Below are 26372 nucleotides of genomic sequence, written 5' to 3'. Positions count from 1 at the left end.
TGTTGTGCAGCACATTGTGCCGCAGTGAGCGTTTGTACGCCCAAGCAGCACAACGTTGTGCTGCTTGGGCGTGCAAACGCTCACTTTATCTAATCTTTTTAATCGGGGAACATGTTCGCGAGAAAACGAATTTGTCATGATAGACTGAACACGGCCCCATATAGCAAGAAAGAAAGAGAGAAAGAGCAAGAAACTGAACCATAAAGGATGTCGGTGTGTCAAGAATTAACTAGTTTCTGATGAAAGGAGATTCTACAAGTGGGAGTTTGTACGACGTAGTAGCACAGCTTCGAGGGAGGCGCCATTAAGATTCAGGTTGCGCTATACGAGCAAGCTGAGAATGAGGTGCATTTTACGTGCACGTAAAATCCGGAGGTTGGAAATCGTTCTACATTTAAATGAGCTAGCGAAAACGGAGAACACGAGAGCACACAATTTCTGGAAAAAGAGGAGGTACGGGAAGAGCTCACCAGAAGGCAGCGTAGTGCAGACCGGAAAAAGGTCTCCCTGTCGGCCAACCCGATGAACCAATCACGGCAACGGCACTGGAAGGGGGCGCTGATTGTGCTCGCTGAAAGGAAATCGTTATCCGTTAATTGAATCCGTTGCCCAACCAGATGTCCCGTTTCCAACGCAGTCTTCTTTTCGTTCCTATATTATCCTGTCCCTGCAATTCTCGAGTGTCTTTGTCAAATCCACTTTGCTCCCACGGCGATTTCCTTGTTACTTAATCAAACAACATGGAAGTTCTACCCGGAAAGTTAGTAAAGCTAATTAAACGCGCAGCACCTATCCGAATTTCCGAACTTCGTGATGCAGAGCAAAACAGACGCTACACGAGTAGCTGTGAAACAACACATTAACCACTTTCAGTGTCTGTCATTACCGTAGGTTGAAAGGAATCCGAACACATTACGTCAATATAAGTCTTTCAGAGTTTGCTGTCTAGCGTCGGCTGACAAGCATTCTCCATTATCACAGTTGTCTCGCGACGTAAAGCCGCGAATTATCATTATCATTCCCCATTATCGACAATATTAAAATATAATTGAAAAAATGGAAACGCTCGTTCTAGCTCGTTTTATTCCATTTTGTTATCGCTATACGAAGCGAAGAGAACTACGCAGGTTGTTTCAGATGACTTCAATGCCATTGGTTCACCGACATTTCTAAACAAAATTTTGACGCTTCATACGATTAGACGCGTCTGTCCTCTGGGAGAAGAAATGTGAACTTGTATAATTGCATTCTGTGTCAGGCAACAACAACAACATATATATTGTGATGATGAAGTGGGGAGGTTTTCCACTCTAGGAGTGGAACGCTACCCTGTGTCAGGCAATGCTTCAAAGCACACATGCATTCTTCGTAAGATGAATTTTTGATGAAATCGAATGAAATGAAATGATCGTAAATGATTTTGTTGAAATGACATCTACATACCAGTATGTGCCTGCCAAAGAAAATTTAGGACCGTATTGCAATTTATTGATCCGCTACAGCAGGGTAAGAAACGGAAAATGAATGCGTGCCAATGAGATGGACAGTCAGATCAGGCCTCTTTTCTACACACGCATACAAATGGTGTACCAAAAATTTTGTTACGATGCGGAAATGAACTTCGACTTCCACGCGAAAAACATGTTCTTCTTACATCATGTGACCGTCGCTGCAGTGTTACTGAGCGTTGTCACCGAAAAAAAAAAAAGAAAAACAACGTGCACTAAGCTTATACGTCATATTATACTGGACATCTAGGAGATTATTTTCAATGTTGTGCTTCCCTAGCAGCACGATAAGCCCAACCCAGGTTGCTCGACTACACACAGGTGACTTGACCCTACCTGGCATCACCATTGTTCAGCCATTAGTCTTTTTTTCCCTCCTTGGAGGAATAGCAAGTCGGCCTACGCCTGACTAACCTTTCCTCCCTTTCTTTTTTTTTTTTTTTTTCAATAAACATATCCCCCCCCCCCCCCCCCCCCCCCCATTAAAGTCCGATCAATGAAAACTATTTTTTTTTCTGCCCGATAACCCTGTGCATGCGCGTTACATTAAAAAAAGGGGACTTATTGATAGAAAGAACCAAGAAAAAGGAAAGAAAAGGGGGAAAACGTCAGGCGGGGATATGTCACGCTCATGGATTTTGTTCAGTTTCTGCTAAGTCACGCACCAAAAACGATTATAACAGGACGTACATGTGGAGTAACATATAGGTTACACATTTTGCATTTGCGTTATTCGGAGAAGCCCAGCTGCAATAACTTTACCAAATATTCGCTTGAAGTTTTCTCGGTTTGAGATTTTGCGACTTATGCCCTTATTGCATACAGAGGTTCAATTATTCCTGGGCTTTTAAATCAGCGAAGGACGCTTTAGGAATGCTGGAATGTTTGCCCGGAGAATTTAATCGATCCTGCCATTCTCACTTTACCCCTTGTTTTCTTTGTTTCGTTATAAATTGTTGCTTCACTGCCTTTCGCCATTTTAATCCGTGCGACCCCCCTCCCCCCATGGGCGACTGGTTCACGAGCGTCCACATGCAAGCCACGCCACGTGTGCAGAAGATAAAGAATCCAACGCTAATAACTTCGGCCCGCGTTTGAACATTCAGCATTTGCCTAGATTAATCAGTTTTAAAACGTTTTAAACGGCAAAGACGGGTGCCGCGTATCATTATTTTATTTTTTATTATATGTTTTGTACTAGCACGGCCGTTTCACCATTTATGGGCGACCTTTAACGATGCAGACGACGGCCATGCAAGCAGACGTCGATAGCAGACGACGGCAGGAACGGTGTACTACATTTGCCTTCGAAGACGTTCAAAGATAGTGTGTCGACGGCTATCAGCATGAAGCACCCTCGTCAAGGTCACATGATCGACCCACGCAAATATTGTGGCCAGAGATCATTCCTTTGATATTCCTAATGGATATTGGCCCCATTCGTTGCAGAGATTCTTTGCACACGGGGCTGCTGAGTTCGATTATATCGGCTGATTCCTGGTTTAGCTTAGCGTGCTATATACTTGCAGTGTGCTGCCAACCATGACGCATCCATTCAGGTAGTGAGGTTGAACAGTAGGATAATAAGAATGCCTCAGATTACATAAACAGGAAGAATGATATTGTCTGCTAAGTATTTTCGGACTAGTGCTACAGTTTTTACTGATCCGTGTGTTCCGTCTGCTCCGTGGGCGTTTACTCCTGGTTTTGTATTCGACCTTTATCGCTGGGCTTATAGTTGGTGGTGGTGGTGGTGCGATGTTATAAGGAAGAGGAGTGAGGTCAGGCTTATAGTTAAATCTTCATCGATGTGAACCCGCATACTACCGAGACGCATCTGATGGTGACGTCACCGCGAGAAGGTGCGCCAGTGAGGGGCTGGGGGGGGGGGGGGGGGAGGGGATGATGACGTGCTTAGGAGAATCAATAAGTATGGCGGAGGCCTCTGACGTCAAAGCCCGACGAGAAAGTGAGTTCAAAGACTTGCATCTTGTCAAGTGCAATATGTAGAAAATTATTATTTTATCTTCAATATACTTTGTCGTGCAGCACAATGCATCCATCCTGTACCACCGGCTGTGCTGTCTGAGGTTTTCCCCGGCTTTTCCGAAAACTTTCCATACGAACGTCGGCACAGTTGCCCATGAAGTCGGCCCAGGACGCATACTAACCCCTCCCCCTGTTCCCCCACTCCTTCCTGCTGTCCTCTCTCCATCTGTCCACATCTGTCATAGCTACAGTTGCTTCGCGGCGCTAACACGTAATAAAACAAAAACGCATCCATGATGCAACCAACCACATTTATGAACGTGTCAGAGCGGCATTAATATTTTGTGCAATGTCGTCTGCACCAAGTAATGCTGCAAGAACGGAGCAAGTGAGATTCTATGGCGAAGTGTACTTACTGTCCACACCCATATCGAAGATTTTGGCCACTTTTTCGTGAATCCATTGTTGATCTTCTCCGTCTTCTTGGCCTTCTATAATGAGCTGTAAGAAAAAAAAAATGAAGAAAAAATAAAAAATATAGCGAATCCATTTCAAATTTCGTCTCTGGTGGCATGAATGCATTTTAACGACACGCGTACGCCACTTCAACGACGTTCCCGGGTCTCGCTAAGTAAGGGCTTATTGCGCTTTATATAACCGCACAAAAGGGAATAAATTGCACGTTCGCTGTGGAGAGCTTTTTAAGCCTCCGTGTTCTTTGAGAAACACGCGCGCACAGAAAGGCAAGTGGTATAGCAGACTTTGCTTCACCGAACTTCAATAAAAGCAGTGCCGCCGGGTAAAATCCACGATAATTTTTCCGGAGAGCGGCTGGTGCTCAGGTTGCCAATTAGGAGTTCTTCTTAGCGTGTAGATTCTCAAATTTTATGAGAACGCATCGGAAGTTTCAGCGAAGGAAAATGAAGGAGAATTACTGTTATCGGACCTTGTTCCGCGACATTAGTGCGTGTTCCTTTTATGTTTTTGATTATCCAAATTATGTTGTTTTGCTGTGTGTAGTGTTCGTCTTCCGCTCACCTATTTAGGAGGAACTTCATTTTCTAATTATCTGGAGCGACTACCTTTACAAAACTTAATGCTTTAATACAACGTGTCGTGCTCGTGCTTTAGTATCAGTCGCGTCACACTTCACACTTCGCGTCTCATCGGCACGCTCTGCGTCCTGCTTCTTTAAGATTGCCCTTTCAAGTTTAGTAGTACCACGGTAGTGTCCATTCAGCATTTACCCAATACAAGGCATCATCAGTACCAAAACATCTTTTAACATACTATCTATTCCTAAAAATATACTGTATTCTAAAATATATTCCACTTTCGACGACCTTCAGTGCCCTTCTGGATCTCTTGAATTCAGTTGACTAGTTGTTGTTAGACCTTGTTTTTGTTTTGTTTTTCATACTTTTTACTTGTTATATTTGCCTTGGCCCTCAACTGTGGACCGGAAGTACCATTCAAATAAATAAATCAAACCACATGTCGTGTCTACATTCCCTTACATTTTTTGTAACGAATGGCTCTACGCCGCTCAGAGCTTTTTTTTAAAGACTTGTTCGTTTATTCCTGAAATGAAAATTGTGTTCAATCAAGTGCGCTTTGTCGTATGTGGATTCCGCGATTACCCCCCTCCTGTCGTAAGGATGAAACTTTGTTGTACGTCTGGGTCAATAAAGGAAATGTGCGAATCAGACGTCCTTTCACTTCAACGAGGAACAAAAATGAAACTTAGACGCGCCCGATGGAAGATGACGATTGGAGAAAGCCCAAAAGGCAGTGGAAAAAGAAAAAAAGTGTCATCCCGTTTGACATTGAGTGCTCGCTTCAGTATCCTTTACTATCTTTGTACTTGATGGAGCATTCCGACATCGTGTCTCTGCTCTGACAATGAAGACACGCTGAACGGTAGAGGGACGTGAGGGTCTGTGCACGTTTCTTTCAGCCCCACTAGGCCCAAACGTGCCATTTGTTTTATGCAGGGTGATTCAAGAAAACCCACACCCAATTTCCTTGCACGTATGTGGAGACACTGGACGGTGTCTTCCTCACTCTATAGCTTCGCACACTGACAGTGTGTTCTAGGCACTTTCATAACATGTTCTTTGCTGCGGAAGTCATCCTTATATCATCGTCATCATGTATCTCTCTCTCTCTCTCTCTCTCTCTCTTCTGCTTTTTAGAAGTGGCAGATGTATCGAAGCAATCGTAAAAAAAGAATGTAAATCGCACAACCTATGTGACCAGGTTCTTGAAGCCGTACACTATACCATCGTCTGCTTTGTCCTCCATTCCTTTGCTCCTCCTATCCTCCATTTGCTTTGTGTTCACAGCACGATTCCTGGGTGGCTAAGAAAACTTCAACGTGGATGAGTTACGGTTACGGTGTTACGTACGGCAAGTTTGTTTTGGCTGTTACGTAACGGTAAGTGAAGCAAACGATGGTGTAAGGTTGAACGGGTAGTCTATAGCTGTGTCTCGGAGATTTTCCTCATCAAGCGGATGGTAGCTTCGTCGGCAATCGGACAATGAAAAATACGGAGAAGACATCGGGTTGATTGTTCTAACTGCATTATTGATGCATATTGATGACGCTTTCAAATCACATTGAGACTTTAAAAAAAAAAAAAACGTGTTTAGTTTGCAAAATTCTAGCCAAATAAGTAACTGTCAAAAATAATGTGCGTGGCTTTCGTGGATCACCGTTTAGTAGGATGGAAAAAATGAACAACTTTGTCAAGTGGTTGTGCACTCTAAGAAAGAAAGGAGTACTTTTACTCCTTTTGGGGACTAAATGCATTGCCACAAAAAATAGTCCCTTTCGGGAGTAAATGCACGAGAGTAAATAAATGAATGTCACAGGGTGGAGACTGCATTTCACGCGCTGTTGTAAGAGTCCCAGGTACATAATTGGTGTGCATGCATGAAAATACTTTGAAGAAAACCGTCAACCGTGATATATCGAGTGATATAAAATCTTGCGCCATACTATAGGGCACAATTTGCGAAGAAAGATGCGCTAACTGTTTCTTACTCTGTGTGGCTGGAAAATTGCTACGTTGTCTGAGTTATACAGCCTTATGTCGTTCAAATTGACCAAGGGCACATATTTACCTAGACTGTTGCATTCAGGAGTTCATTCGCGAAGTTTATGACAATTTGCAGTCCTGGGGAGTAAATGTCGGGACTAAATGTCGGGTTAGGGGACTAAAATGAGGAGTAATTGCAGACTAGGGGCGTAGACGCTGCAATTACTCCCCGTTTTACTCCTTTTTTTCTTAGAGTGTGGACTTCCCTTCCTTGTTTCTCCAAACACGCATGCCAGGGAGGGTCTGTTATGCCCCCTGTTACGTGTTATTTACCTGATATGTCAGTATGTTCCGTACTGCAAAAGCCTGTGTTTGGGCGCGAACCGAAGGACGACACCCGCACAAGACTCAAACCAGTAAAACCAGCGGCTTTTGCACTATGGAGCTGCATAGGTCTTGCACTTAGCTTGACTCTGAATACGCATTAGCGACTCTTCTCCACTAACCATACCTGACAAAAATGCTGTAGGAGGTAGATTGCTCAACGTAGGCGAAATAGTGTTGGATGTACCGATTTCGAATATATTTTTCTAGGACAGAATCCGATTCTCGTCTCAGGAGGTTCTCGTATGAGGCACCTTTGCGGGGGATTACAAAAGTGAACTAAGCACAAAAAGGCAGTTCTTCTGAGCGATGTTCAGTTTCTATAAGGCCCGCACCAAAAACCTAGCCTATATTAATCACTAGAAATAATCGGAATCTACCAGCCGAGATATGTTGAACGAAGACTGACCAATTCTTCGTGTCGCCCTACGATTTCAAAAATATGTGGGATTCAATAAAAGCTGGAGGGTGTTGCTACCTCGTAAAGACAAAGAGAGTCAAACATTCGAGAAAGGAAGAAACAGTAACGCGGAATGTTGCTTAAAACTTTTTTCTCACACACGAAGCGGTGGAACGCCTTGCAAGTACTCGATAGTGATTGCAGTGATTGAAAAGCATGCTTTCTCTTCGTTTCATGCCTGTCCTTTGCTCTCCGCCCATCCGTAGAGCTCTTTGTTCGTTGCATTCGACTTTATTCAAGGCTCGGGATATGTTTACAGTGTGGAAAGCCTCTCCATTAGGGTCGTTTCTCAGTCGTACTCAGTAACTTATCTTCTAGATCGACTCAATCAATACTAACTTTGCCATCTACTCTTAAGCTCGCACTCTGAACCTCTCAATTTCATTTCTTTCTTTCTTTTTTTTTTTTTTGTGCGTTGTTTTCTTTTCTTGGTTTTCAGAAATGAAATGGTTTCGACTTCGTTTAAGTGGCCCCTGCTGCTCCGTACGAGCTATACACACTTCCCCTTCCTCCTTTCTTTCCTTTCCTTCCTCTGTTTCGATTCCCCCTTTTTCTTTTCCTTCCTTTTCTTTTTTGATTCCCCTTTTTGTTTTCTTTTTTGTTTTTCCTTCCTTTTCTTTTTCGTTTTCCCCTTCCCCCTTTTTTCCTTTTTTTTCGGAATAGCAAGCCGGCTCTTTGCCTGGCTAACCTTTCCTTTCTTTTTTTTTTTCTTAATAAACATATTCCCCTTCCCCCCCTTCCTCCACACTGAACCGCGGCTGTTTCGCAATTGCCAATTTACGGGCTCGAGAAAAGGGCTTTCGAGTGCAACGGATAGTTATTCCAGCCAGACAAATGTCGTCATACTTTCCCAAGGAGTCGGCGGTTCACTGTCCTAGGCTGCATGCTGTCACGCTTGAGGGCTAACGACCCACGCCGGGCAAACGGAGTATAAGTGGCAGGCAATTAAAAAAAGAAGAAGAAGAAGAAGAAGTTTGAATGTTGGGTAAACCCGATAAGTGTATTGCAGAGTCATTCTGTGAGCGATGATACGGTGATATTACACAAAATAGGTCTAATTAACCAAAACTACACTCTCCCCGCCCAATCTCCCTCCCACTCCTTCCTGTTGTCCTCTGTCCACCTGTCCACACCTGTACGCCGCTTATAGCCACAGTTGCTTCGTGGCGCTAACACGGAATAAAAAACAACTATACACTCCAAGGGGGAAAAAAGAGTTCATTGTGGACTAATTACAGCTTGTAGTCCCCTAGATTGCAAATACTCCCCATTTTAGTCGACGTTTACTCTCTGACGTTTACTCTCCAGCACTGTAAATATCCCGTAAATATCGCATTAAGTCCCATACATTTAGACCCGAAAGGGACTGGTGTGGCAATGCGTCAGGTCCCCAAAAGGTCCCCAATTTAGTCCCCAGAAGGACTAACAACCCTCCTTTTTTTCCCCTTAGAGCGCAGGTACGCGCGGCGTCGCGTTCTTCGTTCTAACGTTCCCTTCCCATCGCTCGCTACGATGACGTCATGGCTGACAATACAGCAATGGACGTCGAACATATATACCTCGAAGCATGTAGCCGGACACGGATACTGTGGACTGTCACCTCAAATATCCACTGCGAAATTGTTCTATTGCAGTGTCTCTCAATATGTTTGGCTCGTATTATTTATTTTGTTTTCGCTACGACCACGCTGCGGCGGAGATATAAGCAAAAGACAATCTGGCCCCCTGACATCACTGGATGAAGATACAGCTCCGTATTGAAAAAGATGTCTGAGGTAACCTCTGAAGATCTTGAGGTTACCCCATAAATCCTGAGGTAACCCCAACAATCCCTAGGTAGGGTTACCCGAAGACGCCCTAGGGCTCCCTGAAAACGTCCATGGGCTAACCCCAAGATGGCCTGCGTTACCCTAAGACGTTCCTGGGTTTCTGGGGGACCATAAGAAACCCCGTGGCTGCCCTCAAACGTTCTGTGGTTTACCCAGGACTTTCTCGGGTTACCGGTAAAGCATATTCTGGGGTTCTCAACATATTCTGGAGTCAATCCCAAAGGTCGCGGGGTGACCCGCAAATACTCCGAAGAACTGCTCACAGGAACATAGCACTACAAATGTACGACAGTGCTGTCTGTGGATTCCGAATCTGCTCCTGGGGTTAGCCCGGAGCCTGAGGTCTTAAGGTATTATGAGACGTCTGAGATAACTTTAGGCCCTGAGGTAGCCCTAGGACCTAGGGCTTTCCCAAACGAGGGAGCTACAAAATCGTCCGGGGATCTACAGCTATGCGAACTCGAGGTTTTAGGTAGACTATAGTTCCTCGTAAAAGATCACAAACATCAGAAGTCATCTTGCTTCTATACACTTAACTATAAATTTTCCGAACTATAACCACTATGCATAAATCTGTTTCGTATTTTGTTCTCTTTCGTCTCAACGGCGCAACACATGAGCAACATGTTTACCTGTCTTTAAAAATAAACTAATAATAATAATAATAATTTTACTTTTGATGAAGTACCCATAAACAACCCCCAATGGTCTGGGAAATAGTGCATCAAATAGAAGGAAAATACAAAAAAAGATATACACCGAGCACATTGATATTAATAAGATAAAACCGTAAATATAGGCTAAAAATAGAACCAAATGTGCAGAATCCCAGGAAGGCCAAACGTAGGACGGCCGTTAATACCTCATCAGAGACTAAGGAGCTCAACGCACAACTTGACCTTGCATGTGTGATTCGATCCTGTGAAAATCGATGAGAAAGCCGATCAGTTTGGCTGCTCGTCGCATTTGCCGTTCCTCTCTTTCACTCCCTCTCTTTTTGACTTCAATGTACACGACATGCCAAACAGGACGCCCGTGCAAAGCCTTGTAGTTCCGTTCATTCTTAGTACCGTCTTCTTTTTATTTATGTATTTGTTTTTCGTGAGGTAGATACCTATCGATGGCTTCCCTCATTAAAGATATGCATGGGAGCGGCTCAAAATAACTTGCTCTGGTAGAAAGTGTTGTTTTATTGTTTTCAATATTAATACGGAAGAAAAGGAAGTATGCTACGAAGAAATGCTTGTTAGAAACCGACCGAAAGACGACCTATAATTAATAATAATTAATAATAATTTGAAGCATATTTACGCGTAAGGTTACTGCTATAATGAACTCTCCTAGACCTCGGGTTGTTGCCTTACTGGCTTGGTGCCAGACCTCTAGGCAAAGCAGCAGAAGAAGACAGAATCGATCTGTCACGATACCGAGAGGATGAGAAATATGCGGTATTCAATTCCGTCTTCCGCGTCCTTCAAAAGACTCCCAAAGATCGGCTATTCATATCTCGTGATCTATAAAAGAGGAATTCCAAATTCCGAGAAGTCTCGGTTCTTGTTTTGTTTGACTGTACACAGCGGAGCAAAAGTACCGCGTTCTTAAAGCGTCAGAATGGACGAGTTCGTTTTGGTTATGCTTGAAAGTCTTTGACAAAAATATCTCCAGGAATTCCATAAAAGGCCGCCGTCCGGCGCGTTTTGCTCAAATCCGGATGTTGATCCCAACGCGTTCTTTTGTCCAGTCGAAGTTACGACGATATTGGCAGGCTGAATATGTTTCGAAGGCGAGAACATGCTGGTCGGATGTGTTCAACGATGTTTAGCATGCAGCTGATGGTGGTGACTCGGGTTTTTGTTCCGCATGGAAGACTAAGGTCATAGTGCGCCAAAACAGTGACTATGTAAACTATGACTAGGTGAAACTATGACGAGGTAAGTTTCCCATCAGCACAAAAGTTCTTACTGCTCACATGTATTATGAAAAACAAAAAAGAATACTGCACGTGGCCCATACAAGCTACATTTTATCCTGTTATTCTTTATTTTTTGTAATGATAGGTCACCCTGTCCAACCTATACGCACATTTTCCTTCTTTTCTTAGTATATTGCTGTACATAACTTGGAAGGGAGCTTTCAACACTTCACTCTAAGTTAGGCAGCACAGAAGTAAAAGGAGGCTATCCGCATGGACGTGAACCTACATTATAATTTTACAGCAAAGAGGGAAATAGAGACGTAGAAAGTTGGCACCGAAGCTCATCCAACGGTGACATCACGGTGTGAAGACCCGCCAAGGAGGGGCCGCAGGAGGGATCACGTGCTTAACGAGAATCAATAGGTATGGCACAGGCTCTCACTACCCTGACGTCACAGCTCAACGCGGAAGTGTGTTCCATGGTCTCTTCAAACTATACATCACGTACAAAAAAAAAAGAAATCTTTTTTCCTCAATACTCTGGCATGCAGTACAACGCGTGCACGATGCCCTAGAAGACGTGCATAAAAAGGCTGCTGAGTTTTCATAGGTTTTATGCAGCTTTACCGAAACGCAATAAGACAGAACAAAAAGGAATCACTCACGCCGTCCAAGGGCAAATCCAGTCTGACTCTCTCTGCTTCTTGACAAAGCCTCTCGAAGGGGCAGTGCACCTTCACGAACACATAGGAGCCGATGAATTCTTCTTCCAACAGGAGGCCTTCATCTTTCATTGCTTTCTCGAAGAGCAGCCTGTGGTGTTGACTCAGCTGGGCCTCTTCTGTGAGATGCGTCCGCTCCACTGCCGTGGCGTACACCAATACGTAGTCCACTTCTCTGTCAAAACACACAGAAAGATCGTTCAACTACAAACATGGCGGTTTGCAGATATGTGCTTAGGAATTGCTATACGCCCACACAACAGGCGCTGTAAATTACACAGAGCGCAGAAGGGGCAGAAAGTGTTGTTCGAGCACATTTCATATGTGAATTATTCACGAAATTTATAGAGGCTGTTGTTAAGAATGTGATGCGAATATCGACGAGGACTGCATCTCAATGTTTTTTTTTAATACAATACAATACAATGTGGCGGAGGACACCAGCAGTTTGTAACTCTAGCAAGGGTAACCCCAACTAATCTTACGAACAACCATATGCACCCATAGTTCCCAAATGAAGACCACGATAAAAAACACCACTTAAGAAACTTCTCGTCCTTTAGTTGAGTGGAACGCACCAGGAACAGGCAATGTAAATTTCCTGCCAAGTACCTGCCTGATGACAGGGGCGGTTTTTGCAGTTGAGTTCTGCGGCCAGGAGGATATCCTCTCGAACAAAGTATGCAACTCCAAGATGACTAGTCACCTAAAATTTATTAATTAACTCTTTAATTCGAAGATTTCGAGCAAAAGCGAGATAGCAGAATGTGAGACTATCCTCGTTGAAAGCCATTCCGCGTTTAAAAAATCCTGAAATACGCACGTGCGTTAAAATATCCCTCCCCGAATTTTGAAAATCGTCTTCGTGTGCGAATACTTATCTTAAAACCGAAGCGAATGCGAAGCAAATAGATACATAGCCAAAGTAAACACGAAGCGAATAGTTGTATAACCGGACCGGATATACATGCAAGACATGTACGGACATAAACGGATCTACAGGATGTATATGCGATATATTCCTGGGTTGCGGAATGGGATCACCCATTCCATTCCAATTCCATTCCGAGGAATGGAGATTTGTGATAATTCCATTCCTTTCAATTCCTCGGAATGAAAAGGTACGGCCAATTCCCACTCCTGGAATGGCTTGGCAACCCAATACCATTCCTTTAATTCCATCAATAAAAGAAAAGGGACCGGTAACCGTGGTGGGTAGCCCAGCAATGCTATAGAGGAGACTGGCATTACCCATCACGGAAAAAGCAAAAGGACAAGGTTATTTCGCCCGTGACCGTGTGTCACTCAGATCACTCCATTCCAATTCCATTCCGCCTGCGACAAAAAAAAATGCCTAATTCCATTCCATTCCATTCCTAGGACAGTTTCCGCCATTCCATTCCAATTCCATTCCGCCTGCGAAAAAAAATGCCTAGTTCCATTCCATTCCATTCCTAGGACAGTTTCCGCCATTCCATTCCAATTCCATTCCGCCTGCGAAAAAAAAATGCCTAATTCCATTCCATTCCATTCCTAGGACAGTTTCCGCCATTTCATTCCAATTCCATTCCGCCTGCGAAAAAAAAATGCCTAATTCCATTCCATTCCATTCCTAGGACAGTTTCCGCCATTCCATTCCAATTCCATTCCGCCTGCGAAAAAAAAAGCCTAATTCCATTCCATTCCATTCCTAGGACAGTTTCCGCCATTCCATTCCAATTCCATTCCGCCTGCGAAAAAAAAAGCCTAATTCCATTCCGTTTCATTCCTAGGACAGTTTCCGCCATTCCATTCTAATTCCATTCCGGTCTCTGATAAATCTGGAATGATTCCGGAATCATTCCAACCCCGGAATGGCAACTCCGCAACCCTGATATATTCACACGGATCATGGTATCAAGTAGCGCTCATTTTGCTTCGTGCTCTCCCTTGTGCCGTTCTCGGCTTTACGTGTGCACCTTCGGAACTATTCCAATATAATCGATTTGGCATCGATTCGATTCGGATATAAATAAATTTGAATATAGAATGCCGCATTCCATTCGTAAGTTGAAACGAATACAGAATTGTTCGCTTCGATTTTTTCCAAAAATTCGAATATTCGCACAAGCCTAAAGGTATATGCACCTTACACATTTCTGGAAATTATACTGCAGCGCCACCATGTGCCGCCTATAGGGCTCCCATAGTTTTGGTATAGGCGCACCGCTTGTCGCACTGACGTAGAGTGATTCGTGTAGCTATTGCAGCCAATCGGAACAAACATAGGGCGGGGCTACACGCACCGTTCTTAGGTTTGAGCACGACTATATATAATCCACCTTCTTGGTTTCCATTTTCTCCTCTTTATTTTTGATTTTATTTTTTATTTGAAAGGGCACGATATGAAACTGGAAATGAGACATCGTTATGAAGAGAGAACGTATGTGTGCTTCCCCATAATCTTGTTTTCGTACCAAACTTATGGACCACGTTATTGCGTGTACAAGCGCGCGACCTTGACAGAAGAACGACCCGAATATTTCACCGCAAATGCGACAATGTGAACTGACGTTATTACGCTATTTGGCTTTCTGGGCCGGACAAGATTATTTGCCTCGACAAATGAAGTAATCGTGGCCTCAATAATTGCATCTTGGTCCCTGGAGGGTCCCTGACTTATTTGGCGATATCCTTATTGTTACTAATCGTTGTATTGCATGCAATGTACCGGTATCACTTTTGTTGCGTGCACTAGAACTACAATTTTCTTGCTTTCGAACCCTCGCTTTCGCGCAGACCTTTCGGCATCCTTGGAAAATGTACAACCCCTGAGAAACATGAACCGACGTAAAAGGGGGAAAACGCTGTTGTACTGCCGCTTGCCGTTTCCTGTTTCTTTCTTTCTTTTTTTTCTTTTTTTTTAGTTCTTTCGCATTGGTCAAATTCGTGTAGTGGGTTGGTTGATAGTGTGTTACTGTCAAGAGGCCAGCCTGCCAATGTGGCGGCGTGTTGCTCGACGAAATTGTGCGTACTTGCGTACTGGGCCGACTTTGAACATTTTGAACTGTCCGACCGCGCGACATTTGCCTTAGAGTGTCTGGGGAGAAACCATAAAAAGCATTCAGACAGCACAGCAGTTGCTGGGATTCTAGCCAGGCTCACTTCCCATTCTTGGTGGGAAGGGCGATCGTTTAGTGAGAGGCCGCGAAAACGAATTCGCCTAACACTCTGCCATGCGGGTTTCGACAGTTATGTCCCACAGAAACACCCCGTTGAAGCACTGATTGGACACGTCCTAGGGTCTCCATGAGATAACTATACCCCGCCGGGTTTTATCCGCTCGAATTAATGAAGGAAACACAGCTTTCCACCCTCATCATCATGTAAAGACTGCAGGGGCGTCAAAATAAACGTTCATCCGTGGACACCCCTTAGACTACTGGAATTTTCAAATTAGACGCAGGTTATAATAAGATAAGGTTTAATCTCCACGACGATGAAATACAGCATGTTTTGAGCGAGCCTGCACAGCCTTTCAGGTCCACAGGCGCTTAGGTAAAATTATATATAATTTTATTTCATATATAAAGAACAATCTTGTATAAAGAACATATCATATATAAAGAACACTCTTGTATAAAGAACATATCATATATAAAGAACAATCCAGTTCTTCATGACCACCGTGAAGAGGATGCATCGTTCAAGACATGCACAGTGATCGACTCGTTTTATGGTTCCCAATCCTATCTGCTGATAATGGTTGGGTCTCTCGTCTTCGGCATCTGTGTACCAGCGCCCTCTGGGTACCGTTAAAAGCACACTTCCAGCGTGACATCTTCAGTGGGCCTTTCTGCAGCAGCGCGACCATGCCTCTTATGAAATTCTACGTTATCTCACAACTCCTATCATACTCGAGAGCAGCACATCTGAAGTTCTTGGAGGCAGTCTACTTTCCACTGGAACCAGTTCTTCATGACCACTATATACCACGTTGATATAGTTCATGACCACTATATACCGCTATATACCACATGACCACGCTATAGCGTTTACTTTCCGTCATATTCCTTACGCATGAGAAGAAGAACGAAGGCAACACGAAGCCCACGCCTCTCCTTATGCGCTCTAAAAACTGAACTTCACCGCATAGCACGCTCTGTGCCAACCATTGCCACGAACGATAGTGTTATGACTTCTGATTCGAGCAGAGAATGAAGCGTACGCCTTTTTGTGCCAATTATCATATATGCAAATATATAAACGCTATATAAAGCGTTTACATAACGTTTGATCGTTCGTTTGTACGGGAAAAAAAGAGGAGAATTCGTCTAACGTTGCTTCCCTCCGATAAGCGACGGTGTGATCACAACAGAGTAAGACCACATAAACGACATTACAGTTCACTGACCGCCTTTGAATGTCGCTTCGAATTTATTCATTCGCTTGCAGTTGCCTACGCTTTGCGATTTTTATTGGCATTTGTTTCTCTTCTAGTGTCGTGCAGCAGTCGACGCGACTATCCACTGCAGAGAATCACAATGATGACGGCTCTTGGGTTTATTCCATAGATTTCCGTACGACCTGGTATAAAATATTGTAGCACGACAGCGTATTGAATATTTTATACCCATGTCGCTCATCAATGTTCGTAGTTCGTTTCCTGCATGCGTATTTCTCATTGAATGCGTCAGATGGGAAAACAAAATAATTATGAGTCGCCTCGATCGAAACAGCGAGGTGACTGCATCGTGTTGTGCTTGTACGCAGACGATTAAGGTTCACCTCCAAACTGGAAGGGGAAAAGAAATATCTGAAGAGTTCCTTCGTAGCTATTCGCGTTGTTCCGAAAGCGTTTGTGGTGGTGGTGGTGGTTGCTCACCGTTGTCGTCATCACATAGGTGGGCAACGTCACCACTGACGCCCTGGGTAAATGTGCGTCCGGGGACGACTTCTAAGCAGAGTTGTACGTAACGCGTTACTAGTAGTTCCGTTACTAGTAATCGATTACTTTTTTCAGTAATTTTTAACGTAATCAATTAATTTTGTGAGCAAGTAATTTTCCAAGTAATCTGATTACAATTTTCGGTAATCAATTACTGAGTAATCGATTACTTTTTTAACCTTCTTTCAACAATGGCCACCCCTTTTCAGCAAACAAATCTGTAATAAACGCATGTATGTGTTTTGTAGGTTGCTTTCAAATGTATTTATGAATTTCACTTACCATATATGTTGGTGTCTCATTTTAGAATTTGCAACAAGAGCTGCATAGTTGCATTCACTGCAGGCTTGTTGGCTTTTGCTATGGCCCACAATTTAAAAGTAACGGAAAAGTAACTCGTTACATTTTTAATCGGTAACGTATTACATTTTTGATGAAGTAATTTGTAACGGTAAAGAATTACTTTTCGCGCAGTAGTAACAGTAATTGTAATCAATTACTTTTTCCGAGTAACGCGTACAACTCTGCTTCTAAGGCAACTGTGCTGTGGATGTGACATGGCCAGCATGATAAGCACTCAGCCGCTCGAGCTGGTCCGAAAGCATTGGCCGGTGGCGATAATGACACAAAGCTATATATACGCGCTTTCTCTCTCTCTCTCTCTTCGTACTTTGAATGACACACTCGTTTCTATATATTTGCTCAGTGCGGCAGTCCAAACAAGTGTTATTGATCTATCGGAGATGTATGGCATCCCGTGACTCATTAAAGATACGGGATGAATAAAATGATTGACATTCACACGTTCTTCTGATGATCGTTTCAAAATGAACCTTTTCGCTCCGGACGCTTCCTGACCTTTATCGTGTGTACCGTGCAGCAGGTCCGAATCGACCAGCTGATGTTTGTCGTGGTTGTAATATTCAAAATACGTGGCTGCAATAACTGAATGTAACTATTCGGATGATAGGTAATAGATGACAGCACAGTGATAATTACGTGTTCGATAAAAATAAAAATAAGACGGCTGAGAGCATCTATTTAATATTATAAAACGAGATTTTCGTGCACTAGGCTGCACGAAAGTCTCTTTTATATTTATTAAATAGATGCTCTCGACCGTCTTATTTTTATTTTTAGTTCGAATCTCTCTTCGGTAACTTGGCATTGATATTCATACCTCCTAGCTGTGTTCGATAAAGTCCAATAAATATCAGTGTTAAACTGTTTGCTGAGATCTAAGCGCAAGTTGAAGCGCACAGGAACGTATAGCCCGCTAAATGCCGGCCGAGATAGATAGATAAGATAGATAGATAATTTTATTTCTCACTCAACGTGTTGGAAATCAGGGCAAAAAAGCCATGTGGCTTGACTGATGATCGCTTGATGTCGCTGAATCGTAGTTTTCCGGCATCGTAAAGCACTAAATCCTGACAGGGTAGGACAACACACTGACTTAACCTATCACAGTTCTACGATTTACCAGCGATGTACTTTTGCATAATCCATCTGGAGTAACTGATTTCACGCTTAATAACGCTTTCTTAATAACACGTCCTGGAGTAGCCAGTCCCGAGTGGCTCGAGACTAACATCTCCATTTTTTTCTTTTAAAAATCAATCAATCAATCACGCTGGGGGCTTAGATCTCCAAATTTCTCTCTACTGCCATCATCTCATCATCATCAGTTCTAGTCTAGTCTACCAGACTAGATAGATCGAAAATCTGTCAGGGTACAAAGGTGGGTAAATTGGAATAATACAGCCGCTCCAGAACTCGTATTAGTTTAGAGCTTTCCATAGGGGGGGAGGGGGATATATTTATTAGACCAAAGGGGAAAAAGGGGGGAAGCCAAACGGGACGTCGGCTTGCTATTCCGCAAAGAAAAAAGAAAAATAAATGTAAGAATCAAATAAATAAATAAAAAAGAAAAGAATTAGGTAATACAGGACAAACTAACAAACGAGGAAAGAAGGATGAAACGGATTACAGAAGAAGATGCCTTTAAATGAAAAGCACGAGGTTAACGCGTTGAGGGTGAGAGTGAGGCACTGAAGACTGGGATTGCACGACTGGAGTTCACGGGCATACGGGTTACCAACACAGGTTTAATGTCAGCCTATTCAAGCATTGTGTTGTAGCACCAAACTACCATTAGCATCTGAGTGACTCACCATCACTGGCCATCAGATATCGTCAGCGAAGGTAAACTTGTACTAACCTGCACAAGCTTTGACGCGCAGCTCAGCGAAGACCAAAAAGTGCAACTCGAGCTAAATGTTCAGAAGGCCGAACGTGTACCGTATTTTCACGCCTATTAGCCGCGGCTTATGCGCGAATTTTTTTTTTCGCGGACGCTCTGCGGCTTATCCACGGGTGCGGCTTATCTGATGGCTATTTTTCCCTGGTATTTTCCCCATACCCCGGATTAAACGAAAGGGCCGGCAGTGCCTCCTGTTTTTCGGAACAGGACCGCCCTGCCAGTGCACGAACAATACCGAACAGGGGCGGGTCTACATTCGAGTGGACTGACCTTCCGAATACGTTCCCCCCACGCAGCTTTAACAAAAGGGGTGACAGTGATTAATGTCTCCTGGAACACCACTAACTCGTCAATCCACAAAAACACGCAACAAGGGCACAATCCGATCTTAGTAGAACACTAGAACTGACCTCCTTTGTTATACATCATGCCGATACCGGAATGTGGACCACAGGGTTTATGGCCTTCCCTACGGTCTCCTTTGTCGGCAGACCCACAGGAAGGGTTCAATACACCTGACATCGGGATCAAACGTGGTCAGCTAAGCGTCAGTTCTCATTTGACCTGAGCAGCAGCATTCGTGGACACGGCAGTTATAGGTAAGGCATGGCTCCATCGCGGAGGCACAGCTACGACAGCGGCTTCAAACTAAAAGTCGTCGACGTCGCGGACCAGTACGGGAACAGGGCAGCTGGCAGGGAGTACGGCGTCGACGAGCGTTGAGAGTCTCTATTGATTTTGTTTGTGCAACTCTGGTTTAGCGCGCAAAGCGGTCGCGTCGTATTACCCGCGGCTTATCTGCGAGTGCGGCTTATCTGCAAAAACATTTTCAAAATGTATCAAAAAACGAGTCCTGCGGCTTATCTGCGGTGCGGCTAATACGCGTGAAAATACGGTAATCACAATCGTTCGTGCATCAGGCTATGGCGCAATGCTGTATCGACGCCAGAGAGCATCACACTGTAAACAGCCTGTAGTGTGTTCTTTCTGGGTTTCATCCTTCAGGGCTTCTTATTCTTACTGTTGATCACAGATACCCTTTATTGGTACTTCGTCCTTCTACATTTGTTTTGCGCAGCGCCTTGGTCGAAATGAAACGACGACAAACTTGTCTGCCTCCTATAAATGAACTGTACCCAAGCAGCAAAATGTACTGAAAGTCGAGTGCAATAGGGGTGGACGGGTAGGTGGATGGCCTTGAACAGGCTCGTGAAACTGAAGTACTCTGATAAGACGAATACCGACCACCCCTATTGCACTCGACTTTCAGTACATTGTGCTGCTTGGGTAGTGAAGACAGCTCCGATTTTGTCATGACTTAAAACTCCCCCCCCTTTTTTTTTCTTTTTCTGTCACATCACATCTGCCACAAACACACATGCTTCACATGACGTGCTGGACCTGTCATGATTCTGCTTGAAGCAAAATTCGACCTTCTGGAGAAATCCGTCAATGACATTTCTGGCTCATACGACATGTGCATGACACCCCAACGTCCACTCTAATCCCTTTCACTAGCTTTCAGCTAATGGAAGCGCCTCGCGCGATTGCACGACGTAGAGTAAGGAGAGCTCTATGCCGTCAGAGATTGCTCATTCAATGTAGCCGCGTAAAAAGGAAAGGATCTTAAGGCCGCATACTTACTCTCGAGCGAAAATTTTAGACTGTTTCGCAACTGCAAATGACTCTATCTCGTTCTCATATGCGCAGGCTGTGTCCACGACCGCATAATGTGCCCATACATCCCGTAGCGATGCTATTCATAGGAACAACGGCTGCGGGTGATTCGGCCCATTAGCACAGTGTCGCTGGCCTCTCGCTTTTGTAGCCGCCATTTTTTCACTGCAATACATATACAAAAGAAAATACAATCGCGTTCTAGGCCGAATTCTGCTGGCGTTCTGACTGTCAGATATCTATATTAGTTATGTCTAATTGAATATAGGTCTTTAGGAAAAAAACTTCCGGAGAACAGCACTACAGAGGATGCTGCCACGAGGACCGTGTTATTGGCCGCGCGTTCAAGAAAACACGGCCCACCCTGGGGCGGACCGCGTCATCTAGGGGCCCTTCTCCAAAATATAAAGGACCGGTTCCCCTTTGCCCCACTCCACCGCGTACGCGGATTTGAAGGGAGACCAGGTCATGCAATATTAGGCACACTCCCACTCATGATTCTGTTGAGAGTTCGTGTCTTGGGTCAAGGCTCGTGCTGGCAATAGGCCAAAGGTTGCTGGCGTTGATCGCTGCATGTGGAACTTAGTGAAAGATACAGCTACACTCCAATAGAACATTGCTTGTGAATGCAACAAGCGGATTTGATACGGTACTGCGGCGGTATATTACATCGAATGCGCCTCGACGTAGCCTTCACAGCACACAGTGGCGCTACCGCTTGAGACAAGTTGCCTCTCCACACTGCAGCCACTGCGGTGCTGTTGAATATCTAGAGCACATCCTTCTCCATTGACCACACTACCAATCTTCCCGGTCCGTATACTCTCCGCATCCCTCAACGAGCTAGACTCCCGCCCCCTCTCTCTCACACAAAATTGCTTGGTCCCTGGCCACATCCAGCACACCAATGCTCTGCCATCGAGGCTCTCTTCACCTTTCTGGACACCACAGGAATTCGACGCTTATTGTGAAGGGGCTCATCATTTCATTCCCCGCATCACCACCAACAATGGGGTAGAGCATCGCCCCCGGCCATCATCCCGCAATAAAGTTGTTGCTGTTATTGTTTGAATAACCAAACGTTAGTGGACTTTTCTTTTGAGTAAAGTCATCACAGCACACTTTTTGCGATTCAGGGACATTTGCCAGTCATCGCACTATTAGAAATAGCAGTAAGGCATGACTGTATTTCCACTTGATCATTAACGCAGTTAATTTCTTTATAGATGGCGCAGTCATCTGCATACAGACGTATTGTGGCGGAGTGAGAGCACACGATATCATTAACGTACACATTGAAAAGCAATGAGCCGAGTACGGATCCCTGGGGGACTCCGGATGTGCCAGTAGTTGGTGGTGATGATATAGACTTTACATGTACATATTGGGATCTGTTAGTTAGGTATGCGTGATGCTACTTCAGAATAGAGTCATTGGTGATCGTCTGGGCTAGTTTTTGTAGAAGTTTGGCGTGTGAAACCCTATCGAATGCTTTCGAAAAACCGAGCAAAACAACGTCAACTTGTCCCCTCGGATTAAGTACTTCAGCAATGTCGTAGGTGGTCTCTGTTAGCTGAGTCACTGTCGAGAGCCCTTTCTGAAATCCGTGTTGGTTATCGAATAGTGTTTTGTGTTCTTCTAAATGTGTAATTATGTGCTTGAATACTATGTGCTCTAGCAGTTTGGAACATCTACAAAGTAATGATATTGGACGGAAATCGGAAGAATTTCTGCTGGAACCTACTTTAGGTATCGGTATGACTTTTGCACATTTCCATTTGCACATTTCCATTACATACATTGGTGCTGCTTTATTAAATAAATTATCCGTATCCGCCTAAAAGATAACAAAAGCGTTGGTTTGGTTTGGTACGTTGAAAACATAAAATATAAATAATAAAAGAGTTCGTTTGTTCAAAAGTATTATTGTTGTACTGCATACACTGGTACTGCTTCATTAAGTAAATTATTCTCCTAAAAGACAAAAGTGTTGGTTTAGTTTGGTGCATGAAAAATAATAAAGGTGTTAGTTAGTTCTAAACCTACTATTGTTGCATTACGAGGGTATACTTAGAAACATAACGAGGAACGAATTTCAGCAAAATTCCGAGGTGAACAATGAAGACCAGGAACATTATTTATGCTCAATATAATTACATAACTTTTGGAAGACTACTCTCAAAATGAATCAAGTGCCGGTAAATGTATGGAAGAGCTTGTGAAATTTCCACGTCGAATCCGATAAAAGCGATCATTATGTCTTTCGATAGCTGATACCACAAAACAGGGCTTTGTTTAGCGATTAACTAGCTTTTAAAGCAAAGAGATAAAGCGACGGAAAAGATCGACACAGAGATTAATTTGGTGTTCGAAACACTTGCTGAAATATTAATGAACGCAGAAGCTATTTTTACGGTTCGCACTCCGCAAACGGGTGTTAATCGCTCAAATCAGCACGTTGCAAATGAATTCCGTGCGAATTTTAGCTGAATGTGTTCTCCAGTGCTTTCATCACCCACCCTTTCTGTGTAAAGTCGAGATTCAGTTCAATACGTCAAAATGTAGCTTTTTTTTTCATTCATGTTTGCGCGCTACATGGTGTGACAGTAGCAGTGAGTGTGATCTTCACAGGAGGTAAACCCCTTTCAAAATATTTCTACATGAAAACACTAATCATGACCAGCCTAACAGGGAGTGTTCGGAGTCGCACGTTGGAACTACCGCAGTTCATGTGACGCAATCACTCACGACTAAAAGGTAAGGGGTGACATGTCAGCCCGTGCATACACCTCCTCTCTCGTGCAGCCAAGCACTGCAAGTCACCCACCGCAGGTCCCTTGAACGGTGAAATCAGTTCATGATTGACTAACCTTTCGGACACCGTAACATTCTCCATCGACGGCGGTTCCAGGACACGGGAGGGCTTTCTGTTACCGGCAGACACAGTGATCTTGGCCCTTGAGTCTATGGTCCTGGTGTTCAAATTTCCAGAGTCCATACTCCAACTGTCGCTCCAGCAAGATACCGCAGGACGGTCCGGGCGGTTGTCCGCAACCACATTCCCGTTCGGCAACATGCCGACTCAAGCAGCTCTGCGTCGCGCACACTTTTGCACTGTCATCGATCGAGCCGTGAAGTTCGTGCTCTGGCCACCAGACGGGTGCATACTACGCGTATCTATTTTGTTGTTTGTTTGCTTGCTTATTTCCTTCTTTTTCAATAGAAACGCCAATGGCGGGAAGTGCATGTACGCGCTTCTGTTTTTGCTGAGCTGCATGTTGCTAGTAATCAGGAATATGGCAGCGCGCATCTGGTATGAAACGTTTCCGTATCCGTGATTGTTCGCGGCAGAATGGAGATCTGGTTTCGGAAGTCATAAAAAGGGTTCATAGAATGTTCCAGGACTACCTCTACAAGAACGAAATAAGTGCCGTAAGAAAGAAGAAAGTTCGCGCTCGCTTTGGGCTTCGGCTACCTAAGGTGGCTTTTGAGTGAAGAAACAGATTGAACGTGTGCGTCCGGATAATCGTAGCAGACGACAGTTCAGGGCAGCAACTGAATGCGGTGCACGAGCTGCCGCTTTTGTCGTCGTCTGCTTTGATGAAGTCCTGCATCGATGCAGACATCGATGAAGGCCCTCTCACGTTTGTCAACAGAGAAAGATGTTGAATTCCAATGGCAGATTCGGAGCGCTTCCAGAGCAAGTTTTGTTGCTCCGCCGAGAGCAAGTCTGTTCGATTGGCAGATAGGGAACAGTTCTGGAGTCTTCCAATGAGAGCTTCGGAGCGGCCTTCGAGCCAAGGTCGCTCCAGGGAGCAGCCCAGACTGCTCCGCCAAAATAGGCAGATTCAACCGAACTCTACGTGACGTGTCACTTGTCGCTCGTGCTTCTTATTTCCTGTCTCTGCTTCGGCAACATGGCCGCTTCCCGACGCGTCTTCGCCGTGACTAGTATTTCGCGTCGTACGTTAGCAATTTTGTTTCTTGAAGAAAGCAATAAGCCAGACATCACCAGGGCAACGTTAGGAGAATAGGAGGACCTTGATGTTGCAAAACATGGCGTTGTATCGGAACATGAGTACAAGCTTCTTCTTCTTCCTCCGTCTCTCACCGCCATCCACCAAGGAAGATTGGCCAGAGCTAAACTCCAAGTTGGGCGCAAGTGTTCCAGTCGCATATTCGGATCACTTGCTCTAGGCCAGATCAAGCCGCTCCACTGCGGAGTGTGCCACTTGCTCCGACTCTGCCATTGGAATTCAACAAGAGTGAACCCTTGCGCACGAGCACTAATAGCAGACGACGGGTAATAGAAAAAGCAAGAGCAAAATGAATTCAGAAGCAGAAAACATTCGTGTATTACGCTCCGCTTCAGGTTTAATTACCGAATGTATCGCATTAAGGTATAGAGTAAATGTCTTGAATATGTTCCTCGTATTACGCTGTGTTACATCGACAAGGCGGCGAAACGGAGCGTTCCTCATGCGCTTTTGTCGTGGAGTTCTTGACGATCCCGATGTTCTACCAGTATACGACGTGAACATTCGTCTGCGGAGTCAATTGGCTAGGTTTGCTGGCAGCGATATTAAAATGGAGAATGTTTCGCTGATGAAGGGGACCTGCTATACTCCTGTTCTCGTCGTTTAGAAAGAGAGAGGAAACTAAACTAAAAAAGCGGTGGACACTGGGACCACAGAAATCACGTTTATGATCGCAGTATATCCACCAACTTGGTGTCTGTAAAAAACGCACAAAAGCTTGCTGGACTTTGAGATGTTTGGTCGAGGCTAGGGACCCAGGACCTTCGTCATGTGAAAAGGCCTGAAGAACAGTCGGCACAATGCTGCCTGGGGATGCCGTCGATACTGATGATATATCGTGGGCAAGACAGCAAGATACGTTGTGTGTCCTCAACAGACCCATATATTCCGCTTGCTCCGCCTTCCTAAGTCTATATCGTAGTGGTGTATTGTAAGGCACATTTAGGCGAAGCCGATGGAACAGCATGGTGAACAGCCTCACATAAGATGGCGGTAACGTAAAGCTACACTCTGGGTCAACCTGGTAAAGGAGAAAGAACCGAACCTCGCAGTTGGTGAGACAGAGGGCTATGCCTAAACTAAGCGTCATACTTGTAACGAGGTTGCCTTCGAGGCCTTTATAATAACTCAGGCCCAACTGGGGTTCCTACTCGGAATACCCGCAAAGCAACCGGGTCTGCCTAGTTCACTCCCTCATCTTCTTGTCATCACCATCATCTCATCATCATCATCATCTTATTCAACAACAGTCGTGACGATGCCCACGGCTGTGAGGCAAACGACGGCAAGCTCTTATCCTCACCACACGCCAAAGCATCGGCTGCCTCATGCCCATGTATACCGCAGTGGCACGGTGTCTTCCGGAAGACTAAGTCACATCATTCATTCACAGCGTTTCGATATAATTCCAAGATGTCACTTATGACGGACGATACAGCTATAGAAGTTCCCGCGCGTGTGGGAGAGACTCTATAGAGGAGCTTGGGATTGGCCACGTATTATCCACTTTGTCTGTGGGCCCATCGACATTATGTATTCCACAGCGAGGAGCATTGCATCTAACTCCGCCGCTGTCGACGATGTTCCGTGGGACAAACGGGCACCGGATTCAATGGCAGA

At 44.5% G+C, this 26372-nt stretch overlaps 1 protein-coding gene across 1 annotated transcript in view; it reads right to left on the bottom strand.

The window, feature by feature from the left end:
- LOC135394880 (anoctamin-4-like) overlaps positions 1-23807 on the bottom strand; it is a 49549-nt gene extending 25742 nt beyond the window's left edge. Inside the window, exons 1-4 of the mRNA XM_064625921.1 lie at positions 23586-23807; positions 11792-12023; positions 3914-3998; positions 471-571 (exon numbers count right to left, since the gene is read on the bottom strand). Coding sequence (XP_064481991.1) covers positions 471-571; positions 3914-3998; positions 11792-12023; positions 23586-23791 — 624 coding nt within the window. The 5' untranslated portion in view covers positions 23792-23807. The remainder of the gene's footprint in view (positions 1-470; positions 572-3913; positions 3999-11791; positions 12024-23585) is intronic.
- Between the last annotated feature and the right edge of the window lie 2565 nt (positions 23808-26372).

This window comes from Ornithodoros turicata, chromosome 5 (assembly GCF_037126465.1).
Source record: "Ornithodoros turicata isolate Travis chromosome 5, ASM3712646v1, whole genome shotgun sequence".
Taxonomy (NCBI): domain Eukaryota; kingdom Metazoa; phylum Arthropoda; class Arachnida; order Ixodida; family Argasidae; genus Ornithodoros; species Ornithodoros turicata.
This window is presented reverse-complemented; position numbering and strand designations above follow the sequence as displayed.